Source organism: Leptonychotes weddellii, chromosome 10 (assembly GCF_054177405.1).
Source record: "Leptonychotes weddellii isolate Sample4059 chromosome 10, ASM5417740v2, whole genome shotgun sequence".
In the NCBI taxonomy this organism is placed as follows: domain Eukaryota; kingdom Metazoa; phylum Chordata; class Mammalia; order Carnivora; family Phocidae; genus Leptonychotes; species Leptonychotes weddellii.
In genome coordinates this window covers 24054929-24075340 of record NC_138378.1, presented here as the reverse complement: position 1 = coordinate 24075340, position 20412 = coordinate 24054929, and the positions used below count along the sequence as shown (strand labels likewise).

At 50.4% G+C, this 20412-nt stretch overlaps 1 protein-coding gene and 1 pseudogene across 3 annotated transcripts; both read right to left on the bottom strand.

Moving 5' to 3' along the window:
* Positions 1-1442: 1442 nt before the first annotated feature.
* REM1 (RRAD and GEM like GTPase 1) lies at positions 1443-9900 on the bottom strand. Of its 3 annotated transcripts, none has more exons than XM_031029853.2 (5): positions 9773-9900; positions 8370-8744; positions 7224-7303; positions 3310-3511; positions 1443-2067 (listed from the first exon to the last, which is right to left on the bottom strand). In XM_031029853.2, exons 2-5 carry the CDS (start codon positions 8707-8709, stop codon positions 1796-1798), a joined length of 894 nt encoding a protein of 297 aa, XP_030885713.2. In that variant the 5' UTR covers positions 8710-8744; positions 9773-9900; the 3' UTR covers positions 1443-1795. The 3 variants fall into 3 exon arrangements, with proteins under 3 accessions (XP_030885713.2, XP_006727575.2, XP_081689157.1); XM_006727512.3 differs by having other exon boundaries at positions 7224-7306; positions 9773-9899; XM_081833031.1 differs by having other exon boundaries at positions 1931-2259; positions 7224-7306.
* A 9934-nt stretch (positions 9901-19834) lies between these two features.
* On the bottom strand, positions 19835-19928 carry LOC145716008 (U6 spliceosomal RNA; annotated as a pseudogene).
* Between the last annotated feature and the right edge of the window lie 484 nt (positions 19929-20412).

Genomic DNA, 20412 nt, shown 5'->3' with positions numbered 1-20412 from the left:
CTGCCAACTTTCCACAACTATAGCCCCTCCCCCACGACCGCAGGCCAGAGCCAGCTTGGGGTGGGGGAAGACCCTCCTCCTCCTCCCTTCCCCAAGCTGGGGTTAGGATGGGGAAATAAGTACCATCAGTGCCCTGCTGGCAAGATTGGGGGCTTGAAGACAGAGGATATGGCTCATCTGCGCAAGCTCCAGTCTTCTTTGGCACTGTGTTCTTGGTGGCCGAAGCATGTGGGCAGGCAGCTGGTTGGGGGCAGGGGTGTCTGGCCAGAGGGACATGATGGTCCAAACCATTTGCATCTTGTTCTCCTCTCAAAGTCGTGAGAGGCCCCTTTCCCCTTCAGCTGGAAACTCCTGACCTGACCCCTAAGGCCCAGCCCTAGCCCTACAGCCCCAGCCAGGCTGGATGCCTCACTACCTCCTCCTTCCTGCACAGACAGAGAAGGAGGCTGGGCCCCAGGGTCTAGTCCTCACCCTCACCGGCTGGGTGACCCTGGGATGCTCACTTCCCCTCTATGGGCTTCAGTTTCCACATTCAGAAAAATGAATGAGATGGATTAAATCAGGTATCTGTCTTGGGGATTAGTGGATTGAGTTTCATGGAGGCAAGCATCCCCCTCCACTTTAAATTGTAAGCAAACTTGTGTTTGAAAGTCCATTTCCCTGGGACTCTATAGCTTTTTGTCACATTCTCCAAGAGGATTGTGGATAGGGCACAGACTCTAGCCTGACAAGCCGGGGTTGGAATCCTGACAATTTCACTTATAGTAGCTATATGATCTTTTTTTTTTTTTTTTAAAGATTTTATTTATTTATTTATTTGAGAGAGAGAATGAGAGAGAGAGAGAGAGCATGAGATGGGGGAGGGTCAGAGGGAGAAGCAGACTCCCCGCCGAGCAGGGAGCGCGATGCGGGACTCCATCCCGGGACTCCAGGATCATGACCTGAGCCGAAGGCAGTCGCTTAACCAACTGAGCCACCCAGGCGCCCCATAGTAGCTATATGATCTTGAGTATGAACCTTCACCATCCTGTGCCTCTATTTTTCTAATAGAGGTATACAGGGTTTGCGAAGATTAATTACTAGTTGTGACAGCTTAAACCACAGCTCCTAACAAACAAAAGCTACTATATTGTGAGGATCAATGCTGAGATTCCTTCCAGATAAGATTTTATGAATCTATAATCTGAAAAACGGGCTTATGAGAAAATAGGAGGTCATCATACTGAATTGTGGTTGTCTGTGCACCACTGGGTCTCCCTCAAAGATCGGCGCCAGGGGCCATGCCCAGTGGTTGGGAGAAGGGCCTGAACACACAACTGGTCCAGTGATTTTATTGACTGACCTTGACCCAGGTCAGCAGACTAACCCGGTCTGCAGCCAGTGTAGATGGGACAGTGGGAGGTGGAGACACCTGGCAGAGTCCAAAAGAAGAGGTCTGGGCATTCAGACTGGACACCCCTCTGGTCTGGTTTATTGTGGGGAGTTGGCCAGAGCCCAGGCACAAGGAAGATTTTTACAAAAAGGCTCGCACAGCGTAAAAAAACAAAACAAAACAAAACAAAAAACCCTACTCTGTGTCCAGCTTGGGGCTTCGGCCCCATAGTCCGTCCACTGCTTCCCCGGGGCGGAGGGGTCCCTGAAGCTGCGGCTCCGGGAGATGCTCTGGCCCTCGGGACAGTGGGCAGGCACGGCCCACTGTGCAGACTCCGGGCAACTACGTCGTGGCCCCTCGATGGTATCGGTGGGGCTCAGAATGCAGCCCAGTGTTCCGCCAGCCCTAGGGGGGCGGGCGGCTTCAGAGCACGGCCAGGTTGTGGCAGGACTTGGAGCGGGCCTTGAGTGCCCGACGGCGGGCGCTGCGGGCCGTCAGGCGGGCCAGGAAGCGAAGAGCCCGCTGGCCGAGGCTCGCCCGCCTTCGGGGCGCAGACGGCTCCGGGGCCGCGCTGTCTCGGCGGCGCAAGCGCAGTTGCCGCACCACGCCCTCGAAGAGCTCGGCCACGTTGTGCTGCAGCGTGGCCGACGTCTCGATGAACTTGCAGTCAAACACCACCGCGCAGGCGCGGCCCTCTGAGGGGCGGGGTCAGGCAGGCCCGGTAGAGGGGGACATAAAGGTGGGAAGAGGTGTGTTGAGTCTCAAGCTAAGCGCTTTTTCTTTTGGTCCTATCTTGTGCTGGGCGCCAGGGGACTCCGAGGTAAATGAGACCTGGCTCTGCGGAGTTAGTTCACAGGCTAGTGACTGATACTGGTAGCAGAACGAGGCTGGGAAGACAGGAAGGCTGGGAAGGGGCTTGAATGCCAGGTAAGGGGTCTGAGCTGTGCATCAGGATTATCTGGGGGAGCTTGTTAAAATGCAGATTCTTGAGCCCACCAGCAAAAAAATCTGATTCGGTAGGTTTGGGACGAGGTCTGTGAACCAGCGTTTTAACAAAATCTCCTGGGGATTATGTTGGGGAGTGTGGGGCTGTCTGCTCACAAAGCATATGGTCTTCCATCTTCAGGAAGCCACTGGGCTGGGAGACAGGGGCCTGGGTTCTAGTCCTTAGAGGCTGGTGACCCCGTGGAACTGGCTTACCCTCTCTGGCTCTCAGTTTCCATAAATTTTATATTTTGCCCGTGAGACGGGCCATTTTGAGATCTTTATGGGTCCCACATGATATTATCAAATTTATTGAAATATTCCTTATCCCACTTTGAATACAAATTATATATAACTAAATGTTTTGGTTTGTACTTGTCAGCTGCCACAATATTGGGTTTTGTAGATGATTCAAACTTTGTGAAATTTTAATTTGCAATTTTCTCACTGTGTTTCGGAGCTAATAGTTTCAGATCCCAGACATAAGCCCTTGGAAAGCTTGTACGCGCTGGGCCTATGATGCCCAGTGGATAAAGTGTCTCTGACTGAGGGCATGGGAGAGCCATAGGGGAATTTTTAAGCAAAGGAGTGACAAGGTCAGATCTGGTTTTGGAAAACTCTGACAGCTGGCGAGGAGAACTGATTGAATGGGGAGAGAGAAGTACAGGGGCTGGCCCAGGCTAAGGTAGAGATGCCAGGATGGGGCAGAGGTTGTGGGCACAGGGGGAAGGGAAGGTGGGGTTAAGGGAGGTGGACCTGACAGGATTTGGGGGCTGGTTTGGGGGAGTGGGAGAGGAAGCAAGAATAGTTCCTAGCTTTCAGGCTTAGGCGTGTAGGTGTGTGATGGGGGCGGGGTGGGGTGACAGTCCCTGAGATGGAGAGCACTGGAGGAGGAGCAGTGACAGCAGGTTGAGAGGAAGCTGGAGGAGGAGGAGGGAGTAGAGAGGGCTCACCTTCCACAGAGACTTCCCGGCAGCGTGCCAGGTCGGCCTTGTTGCCCACCAGGATGATGGGCACGTGGTCCGCCTGATGCGTGCGCCGCAGCTGAATGCGGAGCTCAGAGGCACTTTCGAAGCTGCCTCTGTCCGCGATGGAGTACACAATGACGTAGGCGCTGCCCACCTGCAAGCATGACTCTTGGCTCCAGCTTTCATCCTGCAACAGAGCGACCCAGGCCCATTCTCCAAGGGTACCTACCTCTCAGCCAGAGGGCTCTGGCTGAGAAAGGTAGGGCTGGGATGGTCCGAAGGGTGGGCTGGGGCTGAGGCTTATACTTTGGACAGGTTTGGGGGACAAATTCTGCCATTATTCTGTGTCACCTTGGGTAAACCACCAGTCTTCCCTGAGCCTTAGTTTCTCTGTGTGAAAAACTGGGCTAATAACACCTCACTACATTTTCTCACTTGTTGATTGCTTCTGTAGGCCGGGCACTGGAGACAAAAGATTTCTTTGGTTCCCCCTCCTGCTAAGGAGGGTTCAGCTCTTTTGTCTGGTTTCTGAGGAGGGCTCAGTCTTGCTAGACAGTTCTTGTGGCCTTCCGCAGTCCAATTAAGAGACAAAAGGGGGGGCGGGGCACCTGCGTGGCTTGGTGGGTTAAGCATCTGACTCTTTTTTTTTTTTTTTTTTTTAAGCATCTGACTCTTGATTTCGGCTCAAGTCACGGTCTCAGGGTTATGGGATCAAGCCCCGCATCGGGCTCCACGCTCAGTGTGGAGTCTGCTTGAGATTCTCTCTCTCCCTTTCCCTCTGCCCCTCCCGCACTCACTATGTCTCTTTCTCTCTAAAGAAATAAATAAACAAAATCTTTTAAAAAGAGAGGCAAAAGGAAGGGAGAGAAGAGAGAAGGGAGGCTGACTTCAAGGGGAGGCATTTTCCAGGCCAGCGTTGAAGAGAGAAGTGAAGGAGCAACTGTGGAGTGTAGGAGGTATAAGGGAAGGGGTGGAGAGGTGGGGCACTTTAAGAAGCAGAGTCTTTGCAAGTTGTTTGACAAGGAAGGGAAGAACTGGAGCAATTTTGATATGCCACTTGGGTGGCAATCTTGTGTCAGGGACAGCACGCTGAGACTGGACCATCTGGGTAACAACTTCACAAGTGTTTAGTAAGACACCGTTCCTATCTTCCAAAAGCTCATGGTCTGGAAGGGACGCTATGGAAGTCGAGAGTTCTGATGCCCTGTCATAAATACCATTAAGAGGCAGGAGCACGTGGCTGGAGGAGCCATGGGGGATGAGGGGAGGAGGTCAGAAGAACTCAGCCAGGCAGAGTGTGGGGAGGGCTTAAGAGCGGACTGGCGAGTGGGGTTTGAGAGGATGAACAGGAGAGGAGAGTAGGCCAGGGGTAGGAAATACTGAGTGGTGGAGGCACTGTTTTTAAGAGGGGAAGAAGCCAGAAGAATTTTCTGATAACTCAATAAGATAGATGACTATGAAAGCATCAGATCGATGGTCAACACACTTGTCAAAGGGATTAAGTTCCCAACAGCCTTTCTGATCCTTCCCCAGGCCAAATAACCATGGGCTGAGTCAGATGCATGTGAATTCTTAACCTTACTATGGACAGGTTCCTTCCTCCCTCTGGGTCTCAGTTTCCCCATCTGTAGAATGAAGTGTAGGGCTTGAGCATTCAATCATTCATTGCACAAATGTTTATGAAGGATTTGCTATGTGTTAGGATCACAGAAGCTGGTTGGAACATGGATTGGTGGGTAGGACTCCTTGGGGGTGTGATTAGAAATATAGGTTACAGGACCCCATTTTTGTAGGTTCTTATTCATCAGGTTTGGGGTTAGACCTGAGAGTTTAATTTTTTTTAAAGATTATTTATTTGAAAGAGAGAAAGAGTGAGCTTGCGAGTGGGGGGGGGGGCAGAGGGAGAGGGAAAGAAAGAATCTCAAGCAGACTCCCCGCTGAGTGTGGAGCCCTATGCAGGGCTCCATATCATGACCCATGAGTTCATGACCTGAGCCGAAATCAAGAGTCTGGTGCTTAACCAACTGAACCACCCAGGTGCCCCAGATATTTGATTTTTTACACTCTCTAGGTGACCCTGATGGTCAGGCCAGCTAGGGCACTACTGCATGAGCCAAAGGTCCACCCAATCCTGGGAGATCCTGCCTCTCTGACATCAAAGGGTACCATCTGTCGAAAGGATGGATGCTTATTCCAGTGATGTTGCTACTGGGTGGACCCTCTGTGGAAATTGCCTCCACCGTCACCAGCCAGGGAAACTGGTTCCGTTTCCCCATTTTATTTGTAGGAAATCCAAGGGCCAGAGGAGAAGAGAAAACATTCTCAAGGCCATTTAGCCAGGTGGGCACAGAATTCCAGTTCCAGTACTCTTCTTCCCCAGTCTCCTAAATGGGACTCCCAGGCTGATCACTTTTCATAATTCACTGGACTCTGCCCCACTAGATTTTCAACTGCATTCAAAAAGTGCCGCGCCTTCCCCCCCGCCGCCCCAGCCTGTGAGCTCCATGAGGCCAAGGGACATGTCTGTCTTACTGCTGGGTCTTCAGTGTCCTGGCCCATGATTCATACCCAGCCAGTGTTTCTAAGTGAATGAATGAGTGAAAGAGTGAAACCCCAGCTGAAGGTTCAGAAGGTGATGTTCCCAGTGGGGATGGAGAGCGACAGTCCTAGTGCATAAGATTACAGGCTCAGGAGCTTATAGATCTGGGTTTGAATCCCCCTTGATCTCTGAGAACTTTGGACGCATTACTGAACCTCTCTGAGCTTTGCTTTCCTCGTCACTAGGAGGGGAATCAGAATACTCACCTATAGTATTTGTTTTGACTGAACGTCATAATATATATCCAGCGCTTAGCACAGGGGCTGACACTTGGGAAGAGGGTACTCCATAAATCCCTGCTGCTAGGAGGACCATGATCATCATCATCATGCTCATTTGGAGCTGGGTGTCCTTTTAATCCTCGTGGAAAGGAATTGGCCACTTAGCTCCTTCATCCCTATCCTCCTGCCTATCACTGGGGCTGTCAGTCATTCTTGCCAATCACCCAACAGTGCCCTCCTAAGCTCCACCCTGTGGGCGGGGCCTCCCCTTACTGAGATAGGCTCCTAGGTGATTTTTACGTCCTTCTCTCTGCTTGGTTGTATTTGTTTAAAGTTCTACAATAAGCATGTATTATTTGTATAGCAAGAAAAAAGAAAACTCAAACAAGGTAAGAAAAGCATAACAGGGGCATATCCTTGCCTGCTGCTTTCTTCCTATTCTGGAACGGGGTATGGGAAGGACATCCTTTGCTTTCCTTCTTTACTAGCTACCAAGTTATGAGGAATAAGAATGATCATTATTTACATTTCTTCACCTATGTTCAGCATTATTTCATGCTCCACACTGTGCTCACTGCTGGGAAATTGCATAAGAACTTTAAAAAACCAGCTGGTAAGGAAGGTGGGAATGATTAACCCATTTATCAGGTGAGAAAACTGAAGTCAGCCCAGGGTGGGTGGTCAGTCAGTTGCACAAAGCCACGCAACTGGTAAGGAAGAGAAAGGGGTGGCGGGTTTACCTCAGGCATTTTGGTGCTAAATGCAGTGTTCCTTCCTCTGCACAGTGTGTGGGCGGTGGGGGGGCAGTGGGCTGAGGGTGCTGAGGACGAGGTGGAGGTTTGCAGAGGGAGAAGCACATCCTGGGATGGCTGCAGAGGGGATCAGTGGAGTGAGAAAAGGACTCAGGGTTATGAGGTTCTTCTGCCTTTCGTTGCAAAGGCTGCTTGGGAGCTGTGGGTTTCCAGGGCTGCCGAGGATGGCCTCTGCCATGTCCCTGCTGTGTCGTGTCCGAGGAGGGGACAGGGGTCTGGTACCAGGCTCAGTACCCCTCCCCCCAAGTCCTGCTTGCGGTGCCATACCCGTTTCTCAGCCTCCCAGGTGTCCATGACCACGAGTGTTGTGTCCTCTCCATCCACTGTGAGGGTCCTCTCGTACACATCTTCTGCAACCGAGGAAAGAGCCAGATCTCAGGGAGGAGGGGCAGTGTGAGGACGTGGCCCCCCGAGTCCCCTTTCTGGTCACAGTGCCCCCTCCACTTGTGCTGGAAGTGCTCACCCCCTTGTTTGATGTCTGTCTCTCCTGATAGTTCAAGAAGCTCCACGAGGAGCCCATGTTTCCCCCGCTGCCAGAATCAAATAGTAGGTGCTGAGAAGGCTTTTGCTAGTTTGGTTTATTGATAAGTGTGGATGGTGGGGTTAAAGCTGGGCTGGGAATTCTCCCAGTCCCACTCTGTCCCTGACTTAGTGTATGCTTCGGGCAGGTCACATTACCCTCTTTGGGCCTCAGTCTCCCCACTTGTCACACCTACAGGTGCACATATGTACACCTTTCATCTAGGCTTCTCACACTCAGAGGGGTCAAGGCTAGAGAAGGGGCCTGGCAGAGTGTCCCCACTTTCTCTTTGCTTTTAACCAACCTCCCTCTGCACTCACCCTGTGTCCCCTCGGCTGGTCCTTCAGGAACCCATCTTCATTTCCTCTGTCCTATCCCTGTCTCCCCTCATCCTGGAGTCCCTGACCCTCTTGGCTCACTGCATCTCTCAGGAATAAGGGAAACTGGGGAGTCTCCTTCTGGGGCAGGATCTTAGTTTTGCTGCAGGTTGTTGGTGGCCATAGATGGTTGTCTGGAGCTGGGAGGATCTGAGAGTCAGGGGAAGTTGGGGCTGGGAGTTTCTGAGTGGGGTGGAAGCCTACCATTTCTTTCCACTTGAGACTGAGAATTGCTTCCCTATGACATGGAAATTAATCATATACCTCATCCATGAGAAATTGGCAACCTTCTCACTATTCAAGGCATTTCCCTCCTGTAGACCATTGTTCTGGCTGTGCCCTGCACCACTCTGGGGGGGGGGGACACACATCATTCATTTCATAGTCTATGTGAATGATGCCCTTTAGAGTTGAGAAGTGTGTGAGTTGCACAACTCTTCTTGGCAGCCTTGTGCCCCTGACAACAGGGCTTTCACTCCTTTGGCCACATCCCAGCCCAGCCCACAGGGTCCCTACCTCCCAGCTGTTCATGGAGGTCCCGCTCTTGCTTCCCTGCAAAGAGGCTGGCCAGGCTGGTCTTCCCTACGCCAGGGTCTCCAAGCAGTACCACGCGGTAGAGGGCCTCCCAGGAGCCTTCAGAGTCACTGGATTCAGAGGACCAACCATTGGGGGCAGGTGAAGGTTGCTGGGTGGGAGGATTGAGGGAGGCTGACTGGCCCAGCCGGGGATGCTGGGATTTTGTGGAAGGTGCTGTACACAGGAGGCCAGGCTGGTGGCCCCGGGGGGACAGGGGCAGTGGAGTGCTGGCTCGCCGACGCAGGGGGGTCTTTGCTTCTTGCTGGGTGTTTAGTGTCATCCTTGGTGGGGAGGGGCTTTGATCCTTCCTTCCTTCTGTAAGCAAGAAGCAAGAATGGGCAGTGAGCCAGGCACCTGTGAGCCCCTTCTGCAGGGTCCAGATGAGCTCCTGAGAGGACTTCCTCCAAAACCTTCTCTTGTTCAAATGACAGGAGGAGGCGCCTCAGTTCCTTGGGGTGGGGGCTTCCTGGCTTCCGGGGCCGGAGTAAACCTGGGTCAGGCTGGGAGGGGTGACTATGCAAGCTGCGAGCACGCGCATATGCACACCCACAGGTCGCTTCCTCTGCCGTGAGGATGACCCAATACCCCAGGACACACGGACAGAGACAGACAGAGGGGCAGCAGCGAGGTGGGATGTCCATACAAGCATGCACACACCCGTGTACAGACGTGCCCCCCCCATTTGGAACATGGGACCCACGTTCTGAAAGGCGCCTGAATTGCCCCTGTCCTCCTCTTCCCCACAGCTCTCTTCCCCAAGGTTCAGATCGGGGTTGGAGGGTTGAGGGCCCCTGGGAGGGGGTTCACTTCCGCTGCCCCATCTCCTGAGGGCTGAGGAAAAAGCAGGACGGAGCGGGTTGGTATTCCGAAGGGTGAGCAGAGTCTGGGGGTTCCCTCGGCTGTAACCCGAGCGCCCTGGTGCCATGGGAACGACGTGTCCGGCCCGCCCCCTACGTGAAAAATTCAGGAGAGGCTGGGCGACGGCCTCCAGCGGCTGTTGTAGGGGGGTGTCGAGGCAGCGGGGCCCAGTTTTGGTGACAGGACAGGGTCCTGGCGGGGGGCGGGGAAGGGACCTACAGGGCCCGGGGGCGCATGTGCCATTCCCAGAGTCTGAATCCGAGCTTCCCCCACCCAGGGTCCTGGGTGTGAGTCCCCCGATCCCGGGAGGGCTTCTTGTCCGAGGCTATCCAACCCACCAGGCCCCAGGCCTGAGGACCCTCCCCCCGGGACGCGGGTTCGAGGCCTCCCTCGTCCTTGCCTGCGCCGCAGAGCCCCCCATGCAGGCGCCTGGCGAACTCCGCTCCAACTCGACTAAGTTGGCGGCGGGCTGCGCGGGCCTTTACCTCGCGTGGGGAGGGGTCCAGGGTCCCCGGCCGCCGCAGCTGCCGGGTGCTCCAGGCTGCACCACCGCCTCGGCGCGCAGCCCCTCGGGCCAGTCCCGCCCCGCCGCCTGGGCAGGGGGAGGAGCCGCGACCCCGCCCCGTCCAGCCCCGCCCCGTCAGGGCAGCCCCGGGGTCCCCGCCCCGAGGCCACGGCCGCCCAAAGACTTTTCGACTTTTCGCAGAGCTTAATTGACCCACTGCCGCAAGGCCTTCGCCTGGGGGGGGCGTGGTGGCAGTGTCGGGGTGGAGAGCGAGAGAGAGGAAAAAAGGGATTTCTGAATTCCCTGAATTCTGGATCCCCTCTGCATCCACGCCAGCAACGGGGCGCACCAACTTTAGCCCTCGCAGAATCCACCTGGGGAGCTGGTGGACTGTCGATTCCCCGGTCTCACCCTTCAAGAGCGGCGGATTCAGCCGTTCTGGGGGAGGGCTTCGGGAATCTGCCTTTTAAACAAGTGCCCAATGATCTTGCAGAGTTCATGGACCCCACTTTGAGAAACTCAGCTCTGGCTGGAGAATTAATTTTGGGAGGTGGCTCCAGGGGAGGAGGGAGCCTAGGAAGTCTGCACTGAAGTCTTCTGAATATCTGATTTTGGCATCCCATTCATTCATTTACCAAATTCTAAGTTAGAACTCTTTATGCAGGGGGCGGCCCTGTGCCTGGAAGAATGGCTGTCCCCACTCTGATAAATATTTACTGGGTATTTGGGCTGTGGCTGGTATGTTTTGAGCACATTGCCTGGAGTATTAGCTCATTTAATCCCGGCACAACACTAAAAGGCTGATTACACTGAGGCTTACCTGGGTTGGGACTCAGGATTCTGCCGCTCAGCCAACTGTCCCTTTCCATCACCGCCCATGGCTTTTAAAAAAAAGCCTTCCTAGGCACTTGGAGGAGGAGAGACACACTGTGATCCTGGTAGAGTAGGGCAGTTGGGAACTGGTGATTTTGGCCATCCAAGGGGCCAGGATCCAGGCTCTTTGAGCAGGATGCTTCCTTTGAGGTCTTGAGGGACCGGGGTGGGTTTGTATGTGGGCCCTTGCAGACCAGGCTGTACCTGTGGGTGGGGTTCATTGTCATGGCTGAGGGGGTCCAGGTGTCCAGCTCAGAGCAACTCGCACAGTAGCCTGTAGATGAGCTCAGCCTCCGCAGGGCTGGGGGCAGACACTGAACTCCCTCACGCCTGGCCTCCTTCTGTGGTTTGGCCTTCTTGGCATCCCTTTCCTACCCACAAGATGGGTTGTGACTGGTATCATGTCACACATTGTCTGGGAATGAGGCAACTTAGCTTCCAGTCCCAGCTCTGCAGCTCAATTGCTGTATGGCTGGGCAGTCCCCCACATAGCTGGCTGAGATCCAGCTGCATCGTTGGGATCACAGAGCCTCCGCCTCCCTCTCAGGTCTCCTGTTGCCCACACTCCAGCCTTGATCTGCAGCCTGATAAAGGCTGGGCTGCAGGCAGCAGAGCTCAGTATGCCCGGCTCCTCTGGTGTTCTCCCCAGTGACCTCCCCAGAAGCCCTGTGGCCATGACACAGCTGCTTCTGCTCATTGTGGCTCTCCTGGCCCTGGGTCATATGCCTCCAGGTAACCAGCCGTGTGTGTGTGTGTGTGTGTGTGTGTGTGTGTGTGTGTGTGTGTAGAATGAGTAATAGCCTCCCAGGTTCTGGAGGACAGAGGAGGCCTAGACCAGTGTATGTGTTCTGGTCCCACCTCTGACTTGCTGGGCACCTTAGGGCAACTTCCTAAATCAGTCTGCACCTCAGTTTCTTAATCTTTAAAATGGGATTCACTCAACAAATACTTTTTTGAAAAATACTTACTGTGGGCCAGCACCATGACAGCTATTGGGGATCCAGGAGGGAAAGTAAACAAGGTCCTTGCTTTCATGGTGCTGATATTTTAGACAGAAAAGAACCAAATAAACACAGTATGTCAGGTGGTGATAAGTGCTCAGAAGAATAGAAGCAGGACTAGGGGTCAGTGTGGTGTGTGCACGTGGGAATGGTGGATGGGAGAGCTGATGGGGATGGTCAGGGGAAGCCCTGTGTAAGAAGTTGTTTTTTAAGTTTGTATTTTGAACAACTTGAAATTTACATGAAAGGAGAGGGAATAATATAAGGAACAAGGTGAGTTTTTTTTAAAGCATGTTATTGTAGAAAAATATAAATTTCTGCAAACACAGAGAATAATGTAATGATGTAAGTTTTTAAAAGAAACCTTTTTATTTTAGAAAATGTCAAACATAAATTAAAAAAATAGTATGAAAAACCCCCATGTACCTTCACCCAATCTCAACAATTGTCAACTTGAACCAGTCTTGTTTTAGTGACCTATCGTGAAGTCAGTCTCAGGTATCTTAACTATTTTGTATAAGGCCGATGTGAGCAGAGATCTAACTGCAGTGAGAATATTAAGAAGATCTTTACAGGGACCAGGAGGCAGGAAGGTGACCGATGTGTCTGAGGAGCAGTGAGGAGGCCAGGATGGCTGGAGTGGGGGTGCACCAGGAGAGAAGACGAAGTCAAAGAGATGAGGGTGGGGGGGTGGTTACAGATCATGTAGGAGAAAATAGCAACTCTGGGTCTCAGGATCATCAGAAGGTCGAAGTGTGATGATGTGTTAAGAGGAGTTATAGGAACTGCCCTTACCTGGGAATCAGGGTCTTGGGTTCTGGTTCCAGAACCCACCACTTACTGGCTAGGAAAAGCTGGGTAAGTTGCTTCCTTTCTTGAGCTATAGAAGGAGAGGTATGGCTGCGAATGAGCCCTGGTTGCTCTACCCTCTGTGTTGTCATTCCAGTAATCTCCCTTTCCATTTATTGGGTATTTACTATGTGCCAGGCACTGTGCTAGAGTGATTAAAGCCCGTATAACTGCCTCCCTGAAAGGGGGGAAGTTCCACAGAGGAGGAATCTGAGGCCAAGGTCACTCAGCTGGGAAATGGCAGAGCTGGGATTTGGACGAAGGTGGTCTGAGTTGGGTTCGCACCATGCCGCTAACCATTATACACACACCTTCTTCAGAGTATGGATCCTTCGCCTTGTAGAGATTTTGAGGTCAGGTCTGTCTCAGGCTAAGTTTCTCTACCTTGGCAGGATGGAAGGATGGCTGGTTGATAGGGCAGAATAACATCCATGGGTCGGCCCATTGTGAGGGTTCCATGGGATCTCTCCCTCTCTCTTTTATTTATTTATTTTAGAAAGAGAATAAGAGAGCATGGGGGGAGGGGCAGAGGGAGAGGCAGAGAGAGAACCCCAAGCAGACTCCCCACTGAGCCTGGAGCCAAACACAGGGATCATGACCAGAGCCAAAATCAAGAGTCGGATGCCCAACTGATGGAGCCACCCAGGCACCCCCAAGGGATCTCTTTTAATCCAGGGAGAGGGAGGGAAGCCTTTCCCCTCCACCTCCCACTCAGCCCCGGTTCTTCAGAGGCTGCTCTCTGCCCATCTGGGTCACATGTCTAGAAATATTGCTGTAACAGACAGACCTACCCGAGTGGCCTCTCTCCTCACATTTGCACACCTGTCCTAATTGGCCATCACCACATCTTGATGGTTTCCTTTGGGGCGCTTTCCACAACTCTACTAATTGTATTTATTTGCTAGGGTTTTAACTGCCTTTCCTTCTGGAAGCTCCTTGAGGGCATGGACCTTGGCCCACCTTGTTTATTGTGGTATCTCCAATGTCCCATGTTTGCTGAAGGAATAAATGAAGGAGATGCCTTGTGCTGTGACCGAAGACCCTTAGAGGGGGTACAGACCTGTTCCTCCGAAGTCCTACCTTTTCCATGGCCCATGGCTAGAAATTCCTCCACTAACATTAAACAGGTCCCTATGTGTGCAAAGCAGTTTATGTCATGGTTACCAGTGAGGACTTGAGAGTCTGATTACCTGGCTTTGAATCTTGGTTCTGCTCCTTAATGACTGTAATCTTGGGCAGGATTTCTTGGGCAAGGTTGTTAGCCTTTCTGTGCCTCAGTTTCCTTACCTTGTATTATGGGGATCCTAATAAGACCAACTATAATTGTACAGCATTGTGATGAAAAGGGCTTAGAGTGTACCTGAGCAGGGAGTGAGTTAACCTGGACAAGAAATTAGTTTCCAGGGCGCCTGGGTGTCTCAGTCGGTTAAGCATCTGACTCTTGATTCCGGCTCAGGTCATGATCTCTGGGTTGTGAGATGGAGCCCCATGTCAGGCTGCAAGCTCAGTGTGGAGTCTGCTTGAGATTCTCTCTCTGTCTCCCTCTGCCCCCTCCCTCCACTTGCTCTCTAAATAAATAAATAAAATCTTAAAAAAAAAAAAAAAGGAAATTAGTTTTTAACTTATAACCAGTGGTCTAACCTGTGACCTGTGGACTAACCCGGACTGAAATTGGTGGGCTTATTTGTAACTAGTTGTCTCATCTGTGACTAGGGCTCTAGTCTGTTCCATCTGCTCTAACCCCTTGACCTGTGGTCAGAGTTCGTGTCCTTTGGCCTAAGTTAGGACCTGTGGGCTGTTGTATGACCAGTCATCCAACACAATGACCAGAGAGCTAACAAAAGACCAGACTTGTGATCTAATGTGGGTCCTGTGGCCTAACTTGTGGTCAGTGGTTTTATCTGTGACCAGTGGCCTAACCCTTGATGCATGGTCAAAGCTGTGAACAGCGGTCTAACCTGCAACCCATGGGCTGCTCTGTGACCTATGGTCTTCCTCTGCACAGGGAGAAGTGAATTTAAGCGGTGCTGGAAGGGCCAGGGGGCCTGCCGGACTTACTGTACAAGGCAAGAAACCTACATGCACATGTGCCCAGACGCCTCTCTGTGCTGCCTCGCCTATGGAACCAGGCCTCTGGCCTCCAAGCCTGCATATGTGTAGCTGGTTCTGGGGCTTGTACCCTTGCTCTCCAATAAACACCTGCTGCACCTGTCTCCTCTTGCTGCTTGCTCACCTCTCCCCCCCAACCCCCGCTGTGCTGGGTGTATGGCGGTGGACGAGGTCCTGGTATGGGAGGGGTGGAGGGATGGTCGGTGGAGGGAGGTGAGGCGTCCGGGGCAAGTGGGTATTAATGACCTCGGTAAATGGTTACAGGCCTGCCTATGATATCCCTTCCACTCTCTCCAGCTCCGGAAAAATTACTCAATCTCCGTAAGCATCCTGGGTCTTCTTATCCATAAAATGGGGATAAATTATTATATCAGGAGAACTGGACTTTATAGAAAGAATGCAAAAAGGAGGTTAGAATTAATAGTAACAATATGAGTTAATAATAATAATGAGTTAATTATAGTAAGGATGAATAATGGTAGAGTTAATACATTTTGGCATTTTGAAAGGCAGGCCCTGGAGAGCGACAGGATTTCTCTATGTCCCTTTATCTCCTATTTTAGCATTGTAAGGGCTTGCCCAGGTGGAAAAGACCACAGGATTTTATGAAAGCAGTTTTCATGTACACAGGGAAAGCAGAGAGAGAAGTGGGCCTCGGCCAGACCCAGGGAACTGTGGGCAGGGGAAGGCAGGGAGAAAACGTGAGCAGAGTCAGGGAGGGAGGCTGACAGACTCACATGCCAATTACCCTGCATCAGGATTACGTCTGGTTGAAAAAACAGGTAGCTCAACTTGCAGGGGCTTATCTGGAGTTAGGCAGCAACCGCATCAGGGCAAGCATCTTGGGATCCTGCTGGGTCCCATATGACTGCCAAAACTTCAGGCTCAACATCATTGTTTAAAGCAGGAAGCAGGGGCAGGGTGGGATTGAGCTAGTTTCTCACTTTTACCAGGAAAGCAAACATTGTCCCTGGAACCATCCTCAGCAGACTTCTGCCTCCTTTTCATGGGCCAGAGGGTTGTCACATGGCTACGGCTGGCCGCTCCCGGTGTCAGGGAGGCTGGGAAGAATGTATTCGCCCGGATAGTAGATGAGACCTGGGGGTGGGGGAACGGAGATGGGGAAGACCCCCAGTGTTGACCCACCTTCTCCTGGGGTAGAGCCCAGGAAGGGGCAGGCATGTTAAGTAAGTTGAGGGGAATGCTAAGGACAGAGTGGCTCTTTTCCACTGTCCTTTGAGACTTTTCAGAGAAGTCCAGGGTAGTCTTGGAGTAAGAGAAAGGACCCTGCTTGGCCTGGCTAAGAAGAGTGGTGATATTCAAAATACTTCACATCAGGAGGGGTGCTGAGTGAGTCTCAGGGCTGGTGCAGAGTCCTGGAGACTAGCTGCTGTGTTAACCCTTTAGTTTCTGGTATGAGAGGGACCTGGGAATGTGCCAGAGGCAGCTGGAGTGGAGGAGGGGATACTGAAGGGTCTTGGGCAGCAGCTCTTTGCCAACCAGGAGGGAAGCACTGAATTATTTTAATAACAAAGCATACCCCCTGAGTATCAGCCCTGCCTCTGTACCCCCCTTAATTTCTGGGTAATCGACTTTGAACTGATGGCCACTGGGTCTGTTTTAGGACCCGATGTGGTGGGGATGAGGTGGGCTTGGTGTTGGGAACCTAGAAAGAGGACAAGATGAGAACCCCAGAGCCGGGCACAGAACCACAGCGAGCTAATGTGAGGTGGCATTAGCCAGTGTCACCACTAGGCCTTGATGAGTCAGCAGGAGGCCTGACCAGTTCACAAGCAACCAGCTGTGGCTAGAAAGCCAGTGGATGTTTTCAGTGACATCCAGATCCCAGCAGCTGCCAGCCAGTAGCCCATCATTGAATCTCCTCACCCCTAGCTCAGCCGTCATATTTGGGAGGAGCAGGGGGGGAGAGGAGGAATCGGGAAGCCTGAGCAATTATACCAAAGAGACTGAGTCTCTCCGAATTCAAGAAACCTCCAGAGGATATTTAAGTTGTTGAATTAGACCAAGTTTTAAACTGAAGTGAACTAAATTTAGTTCTGCACTCCACCCCTCCCCTCTGCGTTGTTCTACAAAGAGTGAGGAAGCTATGTTTTCTTTGCTCAGTCCCAGACATGGTGCGAGGGAGTCGGTGACCTTGTTGCTGTGCAGATGTGATGAGCTTGAGGAGTGAAGAGTCAGATTGAAGTTCATATGCCAGCTCTGCCACGTCTGGGCCATGGGCTGTGCGAACAGCGCAAGTCACTTCCTGCGTCTGATGTCAGAATCCTCTGCAAAATGGGCGTCCTAGCTCTGAATGGGGTGGCTGTGGGGTCAGATGAGATCCTCTGGTACTTTGCAAGGGCTCCGTAAAGCTGTCTCTTCTCCTGAGCAAGAGGCACGCCACTGGCTGCCTTCTTCACACATTTCAGACTTCAGAAAATCTGCAAGAACAATGCAAAGAATTCCCATAGATCTTTCACCCAGTTTTTCCAAATATTAACATTTTATCACTTTTACCTTATCATTTCTTCTCTCTCTCTCTCTGTGTATATAAAAAATATAAATATATGTGTGTGTATTTATCTGTATATCAGACATGATTCTCTTTATGCCTAAATACTTCAGTGGGTTTTTCCTAAAAACAAAGACATTTTCTTATATAACCCCAGTACAGTGATAAAACTCAGGACATTCACACTGACAAAATTCTATTGTCTAATCTTCAGATCTTGTTCAGCTTTTACCAGCTCTTCCAAAAAAGTCCTTCACAGCAAAACAAAACCTCTGGATCACATAGTACACCCAGCTGTCAAGATTCTTTGATCCCCTTTAACCTAGAGCAGTTCTTCAGTGTTTCATGACATTGACGTCTTTGAGGAGTCCAGGCCGGTTGTTTTGTGGAATTTCCCTCAGTTTGAGTTTGTCTGATGTTTCCTCATGACTGAATTCAGCTTATGCATCTTTGGCAGGAATATTCCAGAAGCGATGCCGTGTTTCTCTCAGAGCATCATGTTGGAGGCAGCCATCACCCTTCTGGCGGCTGAACCAAGACCCAACAGTCTAGACAGTTTTTTTTGAAGCTCACACCTCACACGTGCAGGGCTGTTTCCGACCCAGCACCCTAACAGACCATCATCTAAGCCTACATCCCACCTCCTAAGTCATACGGATGCACCTAACAGGCCAAGGAGATGAGGCAATTCTAGGGTGGAAGGTTCCTCAAGATACTTCACAGATGAGGCCCCCAAGCTCAGAGAGGGAAAGTGACTTGTCCAAAGCCACACAGCTCCCGAGGCACAGAGCCGGGACTTGGACTTAAATCTTTGGACTTTGGGTCAAGTCTTCTTCCGAGACAGAACAATAACCACACAATGGAAGGACAGGCCATCGTGAAGGGAAAGGTTTGGGAGGAAGAGAGCTCCCTGGCCCTGGAGGTATGCAAGGTGAGCTAGGGGGGTGGACAATGCTACAGAAGGGATTTTTGCTGTGTATTGAAGTACTATTTTGGGGTACAAACATTCATTCCCCAAAGAGTCACTGAATGGCTGAGCTAGTGATAACAATACTATCAATTGGCCATTAGTAAGGACCAACTGCTTTACACACCTTAGCTCATTTAATTCTCACAGTCATGGTACTATTATCCCCTCCTTTTCTAGAAGGCAGCTGAAGCTCTTAGTGAAGCGAATTGTCCAGGTCATACACCCAGTAAATGGTGGAGCTGGGCCTCCACTCTGGTCCTCTAGCGCTTGATTTTATCTTCCAGATTCACCCTTACTTGTGTTTTTTAAAATAACATTTTTTTTTCTAATTGTAAAAGTAATATATGTTCATTGGAGAGAACTTGGAAAACAGAAGCACAAATAAGAAAGCAAACATCATCAGTATTTTCACTATACATAAATACCCACAAATAAAATATATGTAAAATGTGATTTGCAAATAAAAAGGAATAAAACTGCACAAAATTTTTGGTGTTTTGGTTTTTTTTGTCTTTGTTTTGTTTTTTACTTACCAATGTATCATGAGCATTTCCATATGTGCTTAGATAGTCTTCCAAAACAAGATTTTTAGCACTAAAAAGCTTCCCAAAATTTCTTTAAAATTTTCCAATTTTTATCACTTGAGTAGAGTGATTAGAACACATTGTAGGAAAATAAAACATAGATGAGCTTCAAAATATTTACCATTCTTATAATCTGTTAGCTTTTTTAAAAAATATTTTATTTTATGTTTTTAAGATTTATTTGTTTGAGAGAGCAAGAGAGAGAGAGCGAGCGCATGAGCAGGGGGAGGGGTAGAGAAAGAGGGAGAGAGAGAATCTTTTTTTTTTTTTTAAAGATTTTATTTATTTGAGAGAGAGAGTGAGAGAGAGAAAGAGCACAAGAGGGGGGAGCGGGAGAGGGAGAAGCAGACTCCCTGCTGAGCAGGGAGCCCGATGCGGGACTCGATCCCGGGACTCCAGGATCATGACCTGAGCCGAAGGCAATCGCTTAACCAACTGAGCCACCCAGGCGCCCCAAGGGAGAGAGAGAATCTTAATCCCTGAGATCATTCTCTCTTTCCAAAATCAAGCCAAAAATCAAAAGTTGGATGCTTTACTGACTGGACCACCTAGGCGCCCCTAAAGATTTTATTTTTAAGTAATGTCTACAGCCAGAGTGGGGTTTGAACTCACAACCCTGAGATCAAGAGTCACATGCCCCTCTGACTGAGCCAGCCAGGTGCCCCCCTCCCCCCGTTAGCTTTTGTTACATATTTTCTCAGGATGGAGTTACCCATATATTTTTTCAAAAGTTAAAAAACCTGTTTGTATGTGTATATATATACTATTATATATCGTGTATATACTATTCATATATATAATATTAATACATAATATATAATATATATTATATTCATATATATACATGCTTTTAAAAAATATTTATTTATTTGAGAGAGTGAGAGTGAGAGGGAGAGAGTGCAGGGTGCTCAGAGGGAGAAGCAGACTCCCCGCTGAGCAGGGAAGCCGGGTGCAGGACTCGATCCTGGAACGGTCTCATGACCTGAACCAAAGGGAGTTGCTTAACCAACTGAGCCACCAGGCGCCCCTTATATCTACGCTTTTATTCATCCACTTGAGATAGAGAGAGAGAACGCACATGAGCTGGGGGGAGGGGCAGAGGGAGAGGGAGAAGCAGGCTCGCAGAGCAGGGAACCCAACAGGCAAAAATATGGAATGCTTCACGAATTTGAGTGTCATCCGTGCCAATCTTCTCTGTATCATTCCAATTTTAGTATATATGCTGCCAAAGCGAGCACTATCTGCATTTTCATAGAGATTCTTCTATTAGAGATTAGAGGAGTTTCTTGTTTCAGTAATGGGTGGATCCCTTTGGGCTTACAAGAAAGGAAAAGAACAAGGGGGTGACCATGACAGGTAGGGTAGGGGGTTTGGGATAAGATTTGGTGACTCCCTGCTCCCTTCCCCACCTGGGTTTTCCATGGCAGAGTTGAGTGGAATTGCTTATTGTGCCAGGGCTGCCTCGAAGTCTGAGAGCCAGGCAACAATCACGTGTTGGCCCAAATGATCCTTGACAATGGCTCAGGAAGGCACCTTTCTGGAGACTGACATACAGAGTGAACTTTCTTCCATCAGTGGAACACATCAGGCTTCTCTGGTGATACACCAAAGGAAGTTATTGGTTATGTTTAGGGGATATTCTTTTCTTTTTTAAAAAACAGAAAAATAGACTTATTTTTTAAAAATGTATTTTATTTATTTATAAAAGAATTTATTTTTTAA